The 19,945-nt window shown below is 36.7% G+C and overlaps 1 protein-coding gene across 1 annotated transcript; it reads left to right on the forward strand.

The window, feature by feature from the left end:
* Positions 1-99: 99 nt before the first annotated feature.
* On the forward strand, positions 100-18,025 carry LOC129246117 (uncharacterized). Its single transcript, XM_054884666.1, has 7 exons — positions 100-331; positions 506-766; positions 8,090-8,280; positions 14,814-15,242; positions 15,312-15,419; positions 17,447-17,631; positions 17,696-18,025. The coding sequence occupies exons 1-7, from the start codon at positions 200-202 to the stop codon at positions 17,932-17,934; spliced, it is 1,545 nt and encodes a 514-aa protein (XP_054740641.1). The 5' UTR covers positions 100-199; the 3' UTR covers positions 17,935-18,025.
* Positions 18,026-19,945: the final 1,920 nt, after the last annotated feature.

The raw sequence follows: 19,945 nt of genomic DNA on the forward strand, positions 1-19,945 counted from the left end.
CCCTTTATATGTTTCTTGTTGAAGCAAGAACCTTTAAATATCTATTTTTGGCTAAATTTATTTTAGTAATACACATTGTGAGATTTTGTGCACGGTTCATGCTTTTCTGCGGTGTTTTAGTAAAATCTACACATTTAATCAGCTCACCGATTTTCGATTTTAGTTTGCATTTCTATTAGGAACAGTTTAGAAAACCGGCATGTCTTCTTGTGCTGTATGTGGTGAACCAACTAAAAACAAATGCTCAAATTGTAATCAAAGTTTTTATTGCTCCGAGGAGCACCAGAAAAAGCATTGGAAGGTGCATAAAATTAATTGCAGTCCATTCAAAGTATGTTGACGATTACGGTTAAGTGACTTCAAAATATTACAAAAATAATTATCAAAATGCACGTGCAATTAAAGTAATTATACAGATGCATCCATACGTACATATAAATATAGCTTGTAAATACTCATAATCGACCGCCTACATTAACATTCAAAATACAACTCGTACTTGAAGGTGGAACACAGTGATGAATTGGGAAGATATTTGGTGGCTACCCGTAGCATAAAGGCTTTCGAAATAATTCTCAAAGAAGCGCCTTTAATATGTACGCCATCCCAAGTAACCAGCCCGGTGTGCCTAGGATGTTTGAACGGTATCGAGCCTTCGGACTATATGGAATGCGATAAGTGCGGCTGGCCACTCTGTGGCATCGAGTGCAAGAACAAGGCAGAGCACCAAGCTGAATGTGAATTCACTGTGAAAAGAGGTTCGAAAGTGAGTGAGTTTAAAACGTTTTTAGAAGTCTCATAAATATGTTTAAGGCCTATGTTTATAATTAAATAAAATACAGGACGATGTGAACTAAATTTGTACCCCCCAAGTAGTTTCCTAGAAATACATATACCTGTAGTCAACTAAGCTGTTAGAGCTATGTATGTGAATGCAACAGAAGACTTGAATTTAGTTACACAAATTTTTGTTGTTATAATTGTAATGCTCACTCTCAGTTTCTCATTTTCTCATAAATTTAATTTTTTATAAGACGTTAAAGTTTCAAAGGACTAAATTAAGAAAAGTAAGTACTTATCGACACTCCATGAGAATTATATGGATATCAAACGAAGGAGGATAAATCCAACTAGTAAAAAAATTTAGTTTACTTTTGGGCAGAACAATTATGGATTTTTTATAGTATCCATCATTGTGTATACTTTGTTTCATTGGAGTAATGTTCAGCAACGTTTTTTACGCTTTTATAAAACAGCAAGAAAAACGAAGTTGAAAATTATGAAATACATTAATAGTACAATAAAGTAAATTTTTTAACAGCTCTTTCGTTTGATAATCATATTATAGGGTGCTTATAAGTATTTAAAACTATTTATTTCAAATTAAGGTGTCTGAAACTTTAAAGTACTTAAAAAACTAAATTGACGAGAAACTAAAAACTGAGTACTTTACTATGTAAAGTCGTTAGTTTGACGTGCAAAAGAAATTTTTTTGGATAATTTTTACTGTCGCTGGTGTAATATATAAATTGTAGTGGATAAATTTAAAGTTGGGAGTTTGTTTTCTTTCTGTTACGCTGGCACTACTCCTTCTTAAACAAGTTTTTGGTGGTTTTCCAAAAAGGAGGGTTCCCTAAAAACAAAACAAAAACAAAATAACCACAACACAAAAGGAAAATATTATATTAAGAATAAGCTTAATGGGAATTTGTAAGTAAAAGTATTTTCTAATAGCCCTAATCGGCAGGCAGTGGCAAATCTCTGAGTGTATTTCTGCCATGAAAAAGCTCCTCATAAAGACAAATATCCAAACGGCTCAAAACTGTAGGTTCCTCCATTTGTGGAACAACATTAAGACGCACACCACAAACAGGAGGAGGAGCTCGACCAAACACCTAACAGATGTACCATATAAGCGCAAATTATTTATTTTTTTATTGTTTTCATTCCTATTGGCAACACTAATGGAAACGTATATAAAAGATGTAGAGGTGTGGCCAACATTAGACCGTTATTTTGAAAGAATCAGCTGATTTGCTGACTTAACCAGCGATGTGAACCGAGTTTGTTTACGACGAAACTAAAATTGTGTTGCTGAGATAAGAAAAATATCAGAGCAGTCTACGCTAATGTTACTTCGTTGCCATCTGAACCATAGATAACTAGATGTGAAACTTATTCATTTTGAGAGAGGGCGCGCCCATGAGGACGTTTAAAAACTTGGCAGCACTCACACATTATGGGATGTTGAACAGCTGATAGGCGAAATGGCAAACTGCCAGAAGAAACGCGCCAAAAATAACAGACGAAAACAGTTCGTTTTTGCTTAATGGAGAAATGGCATGTTGAAATGTTTATAATTATTTGTCTTAAAATTAATTCAATTGAAATGTAATAATTGAATTGAGTTTGTAGAATCTAAAAGACGTTATATCCTTTTCGACTTCTACTTTTAATTAGTCTTATGTACATAATGTAATTTTATTGAAAACTGTGTGTTGGTTTATGTAAATTTGTATATACGTAAATATTCTATGGTTGAAAAGCGTAGGTAAGGGAACTGAATTTGTGTCTGAGATATTTTACAAAAATTAAAGGTAATCTGCTTTAACTTATTCTGCTCGTTGTTTGAGAATTTTTTTTGTTACCCAATTTCTGTGTTATATTAAAAAATCGCAATAAGTCATGTTTTTAATTATAACTTATGTTTTTCGCGTTCATTACTTTATTATTATTAAATTACTTTTGTATTTCAGTTTTAAATAATTTCATTTACATATAAATTTTTAAATTTTTGGCTTATTTATGTACATATTTCATACGGATTGTACTTATTTGTAGTATATGTAGGTGTTTACGAGTGATATAAGGCTATTGGGCAACCGGACACTAAATACTAACCTCAATGGTGGTGTGGAAAATAAAAATTCCAGACCTTTGGTTCAAAAATACCCAATTCATGTTTCTACCGGTGTGGCAATATTGGAAAATGTTATAAAAAATGCACATTTTTCAGCGCTCTCACGAGAAAAAGAGTTTCACATCTAGTCATCTATGATCTGAACAACATCTGATTGGACGAATGTATCAATACGTGTGAAATAAGCGGGCAGAATTCTGCTGCCGAATCCACGATGACGTGGCGGCCGAAGTTACTCTCACAATTTGCTTCGGATGGCCAAATTTTGTAATCTATGCTGCTTTCACACAAAAAGCGTTAAAAATGGATAATGAAACATACAACAATGCGTAAACGAATTTGCCAAAAAAAAAAATTTGATAAGAAAAGCAGTAATAATTAGTGCATCATTATTGGGCTTCAAAACCATAGACGCGCTAAATCCCGATATTTACTCCGATTAGCCACTGCCTAAGTAAAATAAAAGCAAAGCCAGTCTAAACTGCACCTATTTGATATCCAGTCGCAAAACTTGCAAAACAGTCCGCTGTAAAATTGGCAAGATTAGACACGGTGAATATCCCAACGATGAAGCCATGCTGATTTGGGGATAAGAAATTTCGAACGACGAACGCAATTTTCTGCTTAACAATTTTATTCAAACAACTTAGGAAAAGTTGACAATTTAGAAATGCGCCTATAATTCGTAACATCATATTTGATTCTACTTTTGAAAATTTATTTGATGCAGTACCCTTTTCAACATCCAACTCAGATAAGGCAACGAGTCAAAAGATTGAAATAAATCAGACGCTGGCATATTTACTTCTAGTTAATAACATAATTGACACTACAAAACAGACAAAAGATTAGCGAAATCTGCCACTGAATCCACATGCTTATTTTTATAAAACATTGAAATTGGTATATTCGATTTCGCTTTTTTAGATTTAAAGATTTGCTAAATGCCTTTTGGTTCGCTTTAATATTGCCTTTGAAGTTTTTAATATACTTGCACAAGGTGGCGCAAAAGTAACCTTGCGATGTTTTTTGGCTGTAATTAAAAAAAAAAATGAAAAACTTTGATTCTTCTTGTGGATTATTTTTATTTGGTATTTTAATTTTTTTTACATCAAGTCGAGAATATGATGTCATGTAAATGGCCGCCGCCACAGTTGATTGTCATTTGAGCCCTTTTTATGGTATTTTCCATCACTTTGGCCAAAACTTCCGGCGATAGGTCCTCACATTCTTGACGGATATTGTCTTTAAGAGCTGCAAGAGTCTGAGGCTTGTTGACATAAACCCGCGACTTCAAAAAGCCCCACAAAAAGAAGTCAGGAGCGGTCAAATCAGGCGATCTTGCTGGCCAGTGCAAATCGCCAAAACAGGAGATTTGGCGCCAGGGAAATGCATCCTTCAGCATATCGGTTGTGGCACGTGCAGTGTGTGCCGTTGCACCGTCCTGTTGGAACTACATGTTTTCCAATCCCAATTCATCAATTTGCGGCAAAAAGAACTCGTTGATCATTGCTCTGTAGCGCTCACCACTCACAGTAACCGTTTGGCCCGCGACGTCTTCGAAGAAAAAAGTTCCGATGACTCCTCCAGCGAAAACGGCACACCATACAGTGACTTTCAGCGGGTGTAATGGCTCTTCGTGGGTTACACGTGGATTTTCAGTGCCCCAGAAGCGTAAATTTTTGCTTATTTACGTACCCGCTAAGATGGAAATGGGCCTCATCACTCATGATTATTTTCGATGAAAAATCATCTTCCTCTTGGTGGTGATTAAGGATGGCTTGAGCGTATGTTAGACGCGATTGGCGGTCAGCAGCTAACAGCTGATGCACCGTCTGGACTTTGTACGGAAACATCTTCAAATCTTGTACCAAAATTTGCTGTAAAGACCATCGACTGATACCCATTTGCGTGGCACGTCGTCTGGTCGATGTCGACGGCGCTTCCATGACATCCTCGGCTACAGCAGCAATATTCTTCGCAGAACGGCTACTCCGGGGTCTGCCACTCCTGGCAGCATCTCGTGTTGTGCCAGTCTCTTCGAGGCGAGCGGCTAAACGTAGCAGTCTTTCACCAATAGGCATTGGACGGCGAGGAAATCTGCGACGAAATTCACGTTGTGCCAAAGTCACCGACCAATTATTGGTCAAATAAATAGTCAGCAATATTCCGCGTTCTGGAGCAGTGTAGCGTAACATTGTTTATTAACGTGTATTTCGCATGTGTTTACTACACAAATGTCAAAACAGAACTGACATTAGGGGCCAATCGCAAAATGTATAGCATTTTCTGATAGGAGGATTACTTTAGCGCCACCTGTTAATTATTTCGGAGTGTTGTATTAATAAGACTCAGAAGAACAGCACTTATAACATTCAAAATGCCATGTACTATTTGACGTTTTCAATTTTTATAAAATTTATTGCAGAGGAAGGAATCTTGTATTTTCTGTTTGTGAACCAAACCAAACCAAAATATGACCGTTCACGCAACAGTCGGTTCTATGCAAACGTATCTGGCCAAGGACTGTCACTTCAGCAGCATCCTACGTAACTGTATGGGGAACAACAACATGAAGCTTAGATCTAAAAGCTCAAAACTGCGGATCAAGCTCTATTTTTTTTCTTTCTTCACTCCTCTCCGGAGCATAGGGCATCGACAAATCTCAGTCTTGTGTTGGTTTCGTTAATCTATTTTGATTGCTGACAGGGTAGGTGATTAGCCTGCCGCTACCAGTCCTAAATAGTGGGAATACCCACCTTTCGTACGCCACAACGACTTCTTACCGCTTGCAGCGCCATCTGTGTTTCCCATTTTTCTGGCAGAAGGATCGCACAGATGGTTGAGGACTACCGAGGCCGCACTTACGCTAGGCTATCGAGGCAGCTCTATTAGATCTTGCAGTTTGACTTTAAAAATATCTGTGTTTTTATGAATATTCACCTGCTCTGAGGTTCACAGTATATGCGTATGAATTAGCTTGAATTGTATATTACGAGTACACAGTAAAACTCTTGCATTGGTTTCAGCCGAAGAAATCCTGACTTCGATCACTTTATTATAAATGAAGGGTTTCTCAATAAAGGCGGGTAGATGTTGAAATGGAATAAAATGGCGTTTGCTGTGTGGCACCTAGCGCCGTCCTGCTGGAACCACATGTCGTCTAGGTCCATATGGTTCAATTTGGGCCATAAGAAATTGGAAGGGCTACCACGTCTATCGAAAAATGGGCGCAATGCGCGCAACGTTTGCGTTAATGAACACTCATTTTGATAATAAAGTTTTATCATTTGAACGTACTGTTCAATCGTGTAACTTGCCATGATGATTTGGCATAAACAATTGAATAATAAAGAAAAGATTTGACAGATGTCACCAAAACAAAATGGCTGCCACAGGGCGCCAAAATCGACCCGCGCCAATTGAAAAACCCTTTACGTATACAATATATTTTATATACTACTGTGGGCAAAAAGTAAGGTGAATTTGGTTGTAAAATGAAAAATCTTTATTTATTCATGTAAATCAATTTCATCCCCTTCAAAATAATCCCCTTTCGGTGGAATACACTTATGACAACGATTTTTCCAATCCCCAAAACATGCCAAATAGCCCATTTCCGGTATAGCCATCAGCACCTTCTTCGATTCAGCTTTTATCTCCTCAATCGACTCGAAACGCGTGGCCCGGAGTGGTCTCTTGAGTTTTGGGAATAGCCAGAAGTCACACGGAGCCAAATCAGGAGACTACGGTGGTTGCGGGATGATATGCGTGGAATTTTTGGCGAAATGATCACGAACAACGAGTGCACTGTGAGACGGTGCATTATCGTGATCCAAAAAGCAAGAGTTGTTGGCCCATAATTCTGGTCTTTTTAGACGAATTGCTTCACGTAAACGACGCATAACGCTCAAATAATATTCCTTATTAACAGTTTGGCCAGGTGGAAGGAATTCATAGTGCACCACACCACGAACATCGAAAAAATCTGTCATCATGACCTTTATTTTTGAACGACTTTGACGTGCTCTTTTCGGACTAGCCTCGCCTTTAACACGATATTCGCTTGATTGGTCTGTTGTTTCAGGATAGTAAGCATAAATCCAAGTCTCATCTCCCGTAATGATGCATTTGAGCTTGTCCTGATAGTCTGAAAGCATTGTTTCACACACATCAAGGCGACGGCTTTTTTCCAAGAAATTGAGAGTTTTCGGAACCAAACGAGATTTGACTTTTCGTAGGCCCAAATGGTCTTTCAAAATGGTTTTCACAGATCTTTCTGATATTCCGATCATATTAGTAAGGTCTTTAATAGTCAACCGACGATTTTTGAGCACTAACTCCTTCACTTTATTGACGTGTTGGTCATCTGTTGACGTCAATGGTCGTCCGGAGCGCTCCAAGTCATCAACACGTTCTCGACCCTCTTTGAAGTTTTTGTACCACTTATAAACATTTTTCTGCAACATGGTCGAATCACCAAATGCCTTCTGCAACATGCTAAACGTTTCCGCAGCCGAAATTTCATTCCGCAAATAAAATTTGATGGCACTTCTCTGCTCAATCAAATCAGACATTGTAAAAATCGAAAAATGCACTCTTGGTCGTTTGGTAAACACAAGCGTAAATATATTATTGATAATGACATTCACATGAAAGTTGGCCCAGATGTTATTAACAGTGCTGCCAACTTATGAAAGAAATAACTAGAGCGAAATTTTAATCCCGCGAAGTTTGACAAATAAATTCACCTTACTTTTTGCCCACAGTAGTATATTTGGCGCGTACATTCTTTGTGGGTGTTTGACCGAGCTCCTCCTCTATTGTGTGGTGTATCTTGATGTTGTTCCACAAATGGATGTGATGTTGTTCACTTTATTAGTAGGTATCAATTTAATAACGCATTTTTTCATAAAATTGTTGCATAGGCCTCCACCGTTTTTATCGTTTCGAGTTTTCTCTTACACTAAACGCTATCTTTTCACTCAGTTGGTTAATTCTCAGAAATAACAGGAAACCTAAATTTTGATTTACTTCTATTTATATATTATTATTCAATTATCTATTTGCATATTATCAATGATGCGACATGTTCGTTGCTTACACTTCTTTTTTTGGCTAATACTAAAATATTATAACGAACTTTATGTGAATTGCATTATTCTATAGGTGTCAGTAAAACAATTTACAAATCCTCATCCTTTATATCAATGCATGGGTACGGTGCGCTGTCTGCTTTTGTCACAAAGAGATCCTGACAAATGGGAAAAATTTTTGGAGCTTGAATCACTGGAAAAGCAGCGCCGAGGTTCCATACAATGGAAGGCCGATTTGGAAAGTATCGGTAAATTTATACCAAGGTACATTTCCTATCATTTTTATATATCAAAATAGGGTTATTCAAAGTAACTTTGAAGTTTAAATACGTTTATTTGGAAGTCCAACTTTATTGAAAGTAAAGATGGGCCCATTTGCGAACTCTTTCAATGCAAAGCAGTTTCTTTAACTCAAACTAAAAATAGAAAAAATAAGCAAATATACGAAAACTTATTTAGGGATGAAAATAAATATAAATTTACTCTGCTTAAACTACGTTCTAAACTGAAAGGTAGGAAATCTCAACTTTTTGTTTTAAAAATAGTTCGGGTAGTATTATTCATACAATTCTGATCCACATAATACGAGTATGCGCTTATAAGCTCGACTCGCTCAATTTTCAGAAAGCATGGCACATTAGTGATAAGGGATGTGGTCGATTGTATGGCATTGCAGATAACTAAAGTTAATCTAGTTTCAACAAAGATGGGAGAAAAACTATTATATTCAACCGGAGACGATTTTACTATTATATATTATTTATTTTTTAAACTGAATTGTTTCCGAAGACGCGGACTCCCAATAACGGTTGATATCTTCTTTCATATCAAAAAATTCGATTTCGTAGTTATTTGTGCACAACTTTAGCAAAGGAGAAAAAAAATTAAATGCGCAAAAAAAGCTTACCTTTCAATATTTAATTACACAGGCCTGCGAAATTTAACTTTTTTCAGTTTCTAGAATGGCTGTACTTGCCTAAAAGGTCAAAAAATGGCCATTTTAGCCATTTTTGATAATTTTTTTTGGGATAGAAAATTTTTTTTTTTCAATTTTCGACGAAAAGGTCGCATAGTACAACTCTTTAGCTTTAAAACCCATTTTTTTAAATTATTGTACGATTTAAAAAAAAAAAGTTATGACATTTTGAAATTAACAGTTTCAGTTACGCCAATAGACGTCAAAATGTCATAACTTTTTTTTAAAAAATCGCACAATAATTTTAAAAAATGGGGTTTAAAGCTAAAGAATTGTACTATGTGACCTTTTCGTCGAAAATTGAAAAAAAAAATTTTCTATCGCAAAAAAAATTATCAAAAATGGCTAAAATGGCCATTTTTTGACCTTTTAGGCTTCATTTACCAAAAATCCTGACGTGATGGAGCATTTTGAAGGTCAGATTCGTTTTCAGCGCATAAAAAACTACAAGAAACAAGTACAGCCATTCTAGAAACTCACCCTCGCAGGACTGTGTTATTAAATGCCTCCTGGAATAACTACGACCCGAAATGCTGTCGTTCGTATGGACTCAAAATTATAGAAGGAAGCCACAAACGAGCTTTATATATGTAAACTTGGATACTGCATAAACTTTATTTACAAATACTACAGCAATTTTTGGTGGACTCGGTGCCGAGTCCTGTTGAATCGTCCATGGTCTGCCACCGAAATGTTTGTCTGATCACGGCTTCAAAGCAACCTCCAGAATACTTTGCCGATAATATTTCGCATTTACCTTAATAGTCTAAGAGCTCATGACCAAAAAACCCAACATATTTTATACTTCTTGAAATTTTGTGTGAGATTAGTTTTTTAATACTAGAATCGATATCCGGCGGGCTGGCTGCTCAATAGCGGTCTTAATTATGCGTTTTTATTTTTTAAAATTGTTAATAAAAAACATTTACTCAACATATTTTATACCACTTGAAATTTTAACAGAATTTCATTTACGGTCTGTATAAAATGAAACGATGGTTGCCAGCCCATTCTCATGGTCCCAAAGTACTGCCAGCCCATGTTGAAAGTGCGTTGATGGAAGCACAAGTCAACATATTTTATACCGGCTGTCTTTTTTACACGACATTGGCAATACAATAAATTGATGAAATGTGTAGAGCCAGCCCATTCTGATGGTCCCATCACATGGAAAATTTGGAAAATTTCATTCCTGTGAGTGCGAGCGAGACCGACTTACGTGAATGTGGGCGCGCGAGAGAGAGCGTATATCGTTTATATACTGTCTCTCTCGCACGCGCTGGCTCTACTTTTTCACTAGGAATTTTGAATGGTGATTCATAAGTCGCCATCTGCCTGCAATACAATAGGGGCGGTATTCAAGGACAACAGTTTCCGGACCCAAAGTACGACGTCATGTATAGTTAGTTCTTTCCACAGTGTTGGCTAGTAAAGACGTAAATTTTAACTTTTCGTTCGATTTTCTTACTTGTTATTTAAAATGGAATCTTCCATCAAGTGCGTTTTTTGTAACAGTAAAAGTACAAATGATAAACTCGTTGCTTTTACCGTGCATACTTTAAAAAAGTGCCGGGAAGTGTTGGACATTCGGAAAAAAATTAATTTAAAATATAAAGATGTTATTTTACTAGCATCAGAATGTGATGACGGCTATCATATAAAATTCCATAAAATGTTCTTATCAGTCATGAAAAAGTATTATGAAAAAAGGCACTTAGATCATCGGATATTTAAGTTCAAACAGGTATGAAAATATTTATTTTACTGTAATAAGGGAAGGAATATAATACTAGTTCCGATTATAATTTTTTTTGTATTCAAATATATTTTCACAGATGAACCCACATCAAGCACTTCCTCTGCTCACGAAATAGAACAAACACATCAGGAAGGTCAATCTGCCATACAAGAACCTTCAGGTGAAAAATTAACCGAGGCAGCATTAAGTGTGGAGCAGGATATTTGTGCATTTTGTAATAAAAAATATAAAAAATCCAAAGGACGTAAGGCACCACTTGTCAGAGGAGAAAAAAAAATTCTCATTGAAGCCTTGGCAGAATATTTGGATGTTGTGAGAGATAGTGAATTATTTAAGTCACTTTCTAACGAGCCTCCGCACTTATTTTATCACAAAATCTGTCCGGTTGAATATTTTAATAAATTTAAAAGCAATCCAACTGCAGACACAAAATTTAATCTGAATCGGGAACTACACAAGGAAGCTGATGATGAAATTGATCAGTTCATCCAAAAAAACATCATTGCTCGTGGCAGTTGCTTCTTTTTAATATCTCGGGTGAAATATACGATGATATATTGAAGAAATTGTACGAAGACCGTGGCTATAGTTATGATGGTTCATGCAACCTTCAACATTTGCTGAATAAAATTCTTGATAAATTCAGTGATGAAATTAAAGTCTCAGCTTTCAGAAATAAAAACATAATTTTACCGAAAAATAAATTAATATATGATGGCCTTTTTTCGCTGTTACAAGAAGATGAAATACTCCAAAAAGCAGCATTCATTTTACGAAGAAGAATTTTAAATATTGAAAAGAAGCCTTTATCATCGAATGTAAAGTTGAATTGCTGGCTGGAGAATGTATGATCGACCGTGATTTGATAAATTTTTACGTGATGTTGTTGAGCGGTGCCCGAAATCGACGTAAGAATACCCCAGACTTATATAGAAAAGTCAATTCAATTGCGGCCGACACAATCTACGCGGTTACGAATGGAAATATGAAGCCTGGAAAGCATATTACCTTGGGAATGACTTTGAAAAGTTTAACCAGCAGCCGTAAAGTTATCGATATTCTCAACAAATACGGTCACTGCTGCAGCTATCATATTCTCGAAGAACTGGAAACCGAAGCTGCCTTTTCTCCTATAGAAAGGACTCAGGAATGTCCTGAAGGTATTACGTTGGCATCAAATTTAAATACTGGGGTGGCTTCCGATAATTTCGACAGATTTGTCGAAACAACCAGCGGGAAAGATACCCTACATGATACGGTTGGTATCATCTATCAAAATGTAATTAATAAGGATAGCAATGCTGCTGATGATGAATGTCAACGTGACATAACTGCTGCAGGTCCATCAAAAAGACGACGCACATTTGATGCAATCTCCACAGAACTTACACCGTACACAAAAAAAGCGAGACTCTGAAGAAATAGAAAATGACTATTTCAGTTCAGACTCGGAATCTATTTCTGACATAGAAAATTAAAAATTTAATTTTGTTTTTTTTTTCTATTCATTTAATAAATTAAATAAATAAATAAAGGAGTAAAAAATTATAAATAAAAACTTTTTTAAGAAAAAGAAAAAAAAAATCCCATTCTCTAATTTTTTAATGAACAAACCTTTCATCCTTCCCATTTTTGCAAGACTGTACGGAGAGACAGAATATGAACAATATACGCTCTCTCTCGCGCGCCCACATTCACGTAAGTCGGTCTCGCTCGCACTCACAGGAATGAAATTTTCCAAATTTTCCATGCGATGGGACCATCAGAATGGGCTGGCTCTACACATTTCATCAATTTATTGTATTGCCAATGTCGTGTAAAAAAGACAGCCGGTATAAAATATGTTGACTTGTGCTTCCATCAACGCACTTTCAACATGGGCTGGCAGTACTTTGGGACCATGAGAATGGGCTGGCAACCATCGTTTCATTTTATACAGACCGTAAATGAAATTCTGTTAAAATTTCAAGTGGTATAAAATATGTTGAGTAAATGTTTTTTATTAACAATTTTAAAAAATAAAAACGCATAATTAAGACCGCTATTGAGCAGCCAGCCCGCCGGATATCGATTCTAGTATTAAAAAACTAATCTCACACAAAATTTCAAGAAGTATAAAATATGTTGGGTTTTTTGGTCATGAGCTCTCCGTCTATAACGCCAGCCTCGAAGAAAACGATTGGACTCAAATTCTCGTATGAACGGTCGGTCAAATAAGCCCTATCGTTTTGGAAGTTTACGAATTACTCAGTTTAAAAAATTGTCTCGTCAGAAAACATAATGTTCAGAAATTGACCGCTTTCGGCCAAGCGAAGCAACTCCTTCGCTCTCTCAAGTCTGACTTGTTGCTGCTTTGGCGTGAGATCATGCTTCTTTTGGATCTTGTAAAGCTTGACTTTAGGATAATTTTTCAGTATGCGGCAGATGTTATATATATATATATATATATATAATTGGCGCGTACACGTTTTTTGGGTGTTGGCCGAGCTCCTCCTCGTATTTGTGGTGTGCGCCTTGATGTTGTTCCACAAATGGAGGGACCTACAGTTTCAAGCCGTCTCCGAACGGCAGATATTTTTATGAGGAGCTTTTTCATGGCAGAAATACACTCGGAGGTTTGCCATTGCCTGCCGAGGGGCGACCGTTATTAGAAAAATGTTTTTCTTAATTTGGTGTTTTCACCGAGATTCGAACCAACGACCTCTCAGTGAATTCCGAATGGAAGTCGCGCACCAACCCATTCGGCTACGGCGGCAGATGTTACGGTCAGATATTTTCAGTTCTTTCGCCATTTGATTGCCACTTCGTCGGGGACTTCGCTGTCGCTTCTTCACTTTTTGAACCATTTCACGTGACGTTGCAGTCTTTTGATGACCACCTCCATGACGTTTCGCGATGCTATCAGTATCATCATAACGAGTAATGGTGCGATAAACAAAAACTTTATTTACTTTAAGGTGTTCGAGCTCACGAACACTCACTGGTTGTGATTTTCGAGCCAAATATAATGCAATTACACTATTACGTTTGAAATCCATTACTGATTTTCTTTTTTCGCGTTCAACTCGGCAAAATGCTTCCACGCGCTTGCAAACAATAGGACTGTGATTTAGCCAACTAACAGACAGCTGATGCCCGTGCATCACCTGCGTAAGCAGTCTGAAGTTGTTTACATTTCGAGTGCCTGTGGAATAACATCACAATGCACACTACAAATAGGAGGTGGAGCTCGGTTAAGCACCTGACAGAAGTGTACGCGTCAATTATTACACTGTGCGACAGTGAAATTATACTTTTATGGAGACCTAGTTCAACTTTTAGGTATAGTAAAACTAAGAAAAATGGTATAGGAGAAATTTCCAATACATTATGTCATTATGGTCATAAAACCGTTTTTCAGTAGGTTGATGTGAAGAATAACTCCTAACTTCGCCAATTTCCATTCGATTTCGAATTTGCTTTTTTAGTTCGAAAGAACAAAAACAAGCCTTTTTGACAGTGTGTTGACAATTTTTCTGAAATGACAACTGACGAGACTGTAGACGGAAGTATTTGGAATTTTTTTGTTTTTTCTCTATTTTTTCGACTTTGACATAATTTTTACGATATTATCCGATATTGAGGATTTTTTTTAGTACCCCACTGTTATAGTTAATTTAATTTTGCGTCAAATGAGCTATATTTGACTGTAATTGAATTAAAATGAATAGAGTTGTGTGGGTTTTAAGATTTCTTCTTTTTTTCGGTTTTATGACCATAAAATGAGATTTTGGGGGTGTATTGGAAATTTCTCCTATACCATTTTTTTTAGTTTTTCTATAGCCACAAGTTGTGCTAGGTTTCCATAAAAGTATATTTAATTTTTTTTCTTTTGTCACACAGTGTTATTATTATTCTGATTTTGAATGATGGAAATCTTTACGCGCTATGAATCTACCGATAGGATGATTAATATTACGCCACTTTGTACATAGCTAAAACACGCGGAAATACATTAACAATTTAATTCAATTTCCCTTTTCTACACTTTCTTTGCACTTCTAAATATATTTTATTTTTTAGATTTTTTAAAACAGTTGATTTTAGCGAGGATTTGATTATGAAGACAATCGGCATTTTGCAAATAAACGGTCACGAGGTACCAAGCACTGATCCTCCCCACGTAGCAATATTTAGTAATGCATCGTTTTTGGAGCATTCCTGTTGTCCAAATCTAGCGAAAAGTTTCACAAAGAATGGGAACTTGATCTTGTGGGCCCCAAAGCCAATTAAAAAGAATACGCACTTGAGCATTTGTTATTCAGATGCAGTTTGGGGAACAGCAGAGCGACAACAACATCTTATGCATACAAAACTTTTCAAATGCACATGCCCAAGGTGCCTCGATGTAACGGAATTCGGAACTAACTATGATGCCTTCAGGTGTATCGACACCAATTGCGTAGGAGTCATTTTGCCATCAAGTCTTAAGGAATGGAATTCTAAGTGGAGGTGAGTGATCCTATAATTTACATATAATTCATGAAACCTTGCACTTACATTAGCGTTTTATATCCGTAGTTGTTCGACATGTGGAAACAAAGCTGATTTATCCTTCATAAAGGATATCTTAGAAAAAGCTGGAAAAGACTTTGGGGCAATGAGTAAAACTGTGGAAAACTGCATTAAGTGAGTTGAAATGCATGATATTTATTTGCAAACTGATAAATTTTTAAATGGTATGACACAATCACAGATAGAGAGACATGGTATCTGAATGAATTTGCAAGGAACATATCGTCCCCTTAGTATAACAATAGCCTATGTGCTCATAGGCTATTATTTTTTTATTGAATTTTTGGATTCCCCATCGTCGATTTTATATGTGGCCAAAATTTTGTCAAATTCTAATTCCACAAAGTGGGTCAAAACGTCAGTCAAAAAATAATAAATATTTACAGACATAACGAGATTTGAGTGAGAGCTACTTTCGACAAAAAGTTTGAAATGCATTTTCTCAAAACATCAAAAAATGTATAGGCTATTTCAATACTAAGGGGACGATATATTTCCTTAAAAAATTTGTTGTTGTTGGTGCTAGAACCGATTTCTCATTTCGCACCCCACTTCTATTCGGCTTATGAGTAAATTAGAGTGATTAGCAGGTAAATACGTCGGATGTTAGTCGCTGCCAATGCTTATACTTTATACCTGATCTCTGGACAAATATTTCAGAACCCAACATACAGCAGCTAAACCGAGACTTGCATTGGCTGTCAAGTTTTCAGATATGTACTTGTAGTTAAAAACTTAACCAATGCTGTGCTGTGTTGTCACAAAATTTCTTTAAGCTTCTGATCGGATATGCATTTACTCGTATACGAGGGTTGACTTTTACATTTTGCGCCCAATAGTGAGAAATAAAAATGAAAATGGCTGTATGGTTTTTCAAAATATTCTCCTTGGAAGTCAATACACGTCTGCATTTGCTTGAACCGACTTAAAGACTTCAACAGCTTTCCCCAAAACGTTGACCTCGCACTTTATTTTTAATGTTCGGAAAAAAACAAAAAATTCAAAAGGTGCCCAATCAGAGCTGTAAGTCTGATGGTCCATTAATTCGATCTTTTGGGTGCTCAAAAGCTCTTTTGTGAGAGTCATTAGGTGAGAGCTCGCGTTGTCTTGACGTATAATGATTCGTCTTCGGCGCTCGGTTTTCCTTTATTCTCCGAAAAACGTCTGGCAAAGGAATGGGTGTAAACTATTCAGAATTGCTTTGAGGTGCTTCTGCCGTGGACAACTTTGGTGGGATTAAGCTCGTCTTAAAGTACCCATACTATCGATTTTGTTTTGTTTTTGGCTTATAAACATAAATCCAAGACACATCACCTGTTACGACGTCATAGATGACGCGATATGTCGCATGACGATCTTGCGTTATCAATTGACTTATCCTACAAGGATCGACGGCCACGTTCAAACTCATTTTACTAGCATTTCACAGTGGCTAAGTGTGGTGCTTGAACAACAAAAGTCGACGTCGAGAGTTGCTCAAAGTTGCCATCACATGAAAATGTTCACGAGCTAATTCCGAGCTCCTCCTCTTATTGGTGGCGTGCGTCTTGATGTTGTTCCACAAATGGAGGGACGTACAGTTATAAGCCGACTCCGAATGGCAAATGGATTTTTATGTGGAGCTTTTTTACGGCAGAAATACACTGTGCGGTTTGCCACTATTAAACAAAACCTTTCCACTTTGGTGTTTCATGCAAATGGTGTTTTGCATACTGACGGTTCTAAGATGAAATCGGGAATCGGATCAGGGGTTTTCTTTAAATCAGCCAATTTATCTATATATTTCATTCAAACTGCCGAATGCTGCTATTTTTTCAGGCAGAAATCATTGCGTTCCTGCAGTCCTGCAGAACTCTTAGGAATGCGGGAGCAAGGGGAAATATTAACATTTTTCCCGATAGTCAAGCTGCGTTCATCGCACTGACGTCGCCAAGATACAGAGGCAAACTGATCAACTCCTGTAAGGAGGAGATCAAATTTCTTGGGTGTGCAGGCAACATTTCTCTGATCAGGATTCCAAGACATAGGAACATAGAGAAAAGGAAATTGCTGATGAGCTTGCCAAAAAAGGGTCAACAGAATTGATCTCAGGGGTCTTGACGCTATTCATATTATTAATTGCAGTTTTCAACATTTTTCAGGTACATTCAACATTATCAAAAGTGGCTGACCAGTAAGCACTTTTACATTTGTCAAGCTAAATTACAACTGGTGCAAGCGATTGGTACTGACCCCAAGGAGCTGATGATCGTACCTGAGGATAAGCTCAATCTGAAACTGGAATATGTCAAAGAGCTGATCGATTTATATGAGAAGCTGGCACCATGTACGTATTACGTGTGATATTAAATAAGGTCTATAGTTTACTACAACATAGTCCTATATTTCAGGTGAGGTGCGCATGTTGGGCACACTTTGTTTTGAGTTGCACTCAGCAATAGCAGAGCATACACGTCGGGTGGCCTTGCAGACTACGCTATCCCCGAAAAATATGCTCGAAGAGTCCCTACTCTATGTGGATAAGTGTATAAATTATTTGCAGAATGAATCTGATCTCTTTGTCGAAGGTCACATCCTCAAGCAAGCGAGAATCAACAGAGATGCTCTCAGAATGGTGCTAATAATGTGAAACAGAAACGCTAACTTATAATAAAATGATTATTTATGCATATGAAAAAAGAAAGATAAAACACAAAATTCATTTTTTATTTAATGCCTGACAATATCTGCGGCTGTTATGCCATATTAGATTTTTTAGTAGTTATGTAGCAAAGAGCTAGTAGTGAATTACTTTTTCCACCATCGCAAGGATACGAGATTTTATGTCGGATCTAACTGAGGTGAGGAACGATTCATGTACCAACCTTGGGCGAGTTTTACCCAAAAACGGGCCTACACTGCACATTTTTCAATATTTTATTGCGTCATTTGAGTAATTTTACTTCTTTTATAACAGAACTATCACTTTTTTTCTTATTCTTTGAAAATTGTCGTGATAGGCGTGGCTATTGACCATTTTATTCCATTTTCAATAGCAACCTTAGATAATGAGTGAGTGCACCAAGTTTCATTGATTTTTTTTTTATTTTGCTTTAGCTGCCGTGCACACGGATTGACATACTCTCCTTATCATTCTGAGTACTTCGATATATACTGGGTTGTTCAAAAAGTTTTGCGGTTCGATAAAAAAAAACACAATTTTATGGATTGAAATACACATTATTATTCTGTATAGTCTCACTGAACATCAATACGCTTGTTCCAACGAGAAATTGAATTCCAATTTATGAACTCCATCCCTGAAGTGAGAATCGAGATGGGCTGCGAAATACGCGGTGTTGACCTCGTCATTTGATGAAAAGTGCTTTCCACGCATGCATTGTTGTAGGTCTGGAAACAGATGGAAGTCGCTAGGTACCAAATCTGGCGAATACGGTGGATGCTCTAACAATTCGAACTCTAACTCAGGGATTTTAACCATTGCCAAAATGTTCTTGTGCCACGACACAGTGCATTTTCCTGATGAAAAATATTTTGTTCTTTAACAAACTGAGTATTTTTTTACGAGTTTTTTCCTTCAGCTGGTCTAAGTAAGTAATCCACAAACAAAATTCCTTGCGCATTCCAAAAAACCGATGCTAGCACCTTCTTGGCCGATTTCTGAACATGAATTCATTTCGGAGCCGAAGAACCAGGTTCACCGCTTTTAGCCTCTTGTTTTGATTTAGGATTATGGTGATAGACCCAAGTCTCATCCATCGCGATGAGTCGAGTCTCAAAATCCAATTAATCCTTTCGAAATCGCTCTAAATGTTTCTCAGAAGGTCGCATTCGAATGTGTTTTTGTTCTATTGTTAGCGAATGCGGGACCCATTGTATTTTGTTGCGCACACAGCTTCCCGAAACCAAATACTTCAGTCAAAATATTGCTTACACTGCGCAATGAAATGCATTGAGCTTTTACGAAATCTCTTTCAGTCACTCGACGGTTTTCCAGTACCATATACTGTATATTTTCATACGATTTCTGGTGTTGTTGCTGTTTTTTGACACTATTGACGTGAATCGCCTTGAAGGCTTGAACGATCACGTTTAAATTCAGCAATCCATCTTTCCCCTGTACTAATTGTACCTTTCAACATTAGTTTATAAATTTCCTTTCGCATTGTAGAAAATACTAAATGGCTTGTAAGCAAAGAATGAATTGACAGATTGAGATGAAACTTGACTTACGTTCATATGAGTTCAGTGCACCAACTTAACAAAAAAAAAAAATTAAAAAATATATAAAAAGAAAATGTAAAAAACAATATATTTGCAGGTGGCAACGCCCTCTCTTATCGAAACGCAAAACTTATTGGACAACCTAGTATATGTATGTATATATCTATCTTGATTTCTTTATGCTGTTACATAGAACCGTTATGTAAACAAAATTATACTACGCTTCAGCAGAAGTTCGGGTGTACGAAAATTGGTGTGGGAAAGTTGCTTTTTGGGTTAAGGGGTTATATACGGTTAGAAAGCCGAAAAAATCGAATTTTCCAAAATTTTTTCTGAGAAAACTTTTATATTATTTGTCTAAAAATTACATACACATTATTTTATCTTTTAACTTAAGACTTAGTATTAGTAAAATT

This window comes from Anastrepha obliqua, chromosome 4, assembly GCF_027943255.1.
Source record: "Anastrepha obliqua isolate idAnaObli1 chromosome 4, idAnaObli1_1.0, whole genome shotgun sequence".
Taxonomy (NCBI): Eukaryota; Metazoa; Arthropoda; class Insecta; order Diptera; family Tephritidae; genus Anastrepha; species Anastrepha obliqua.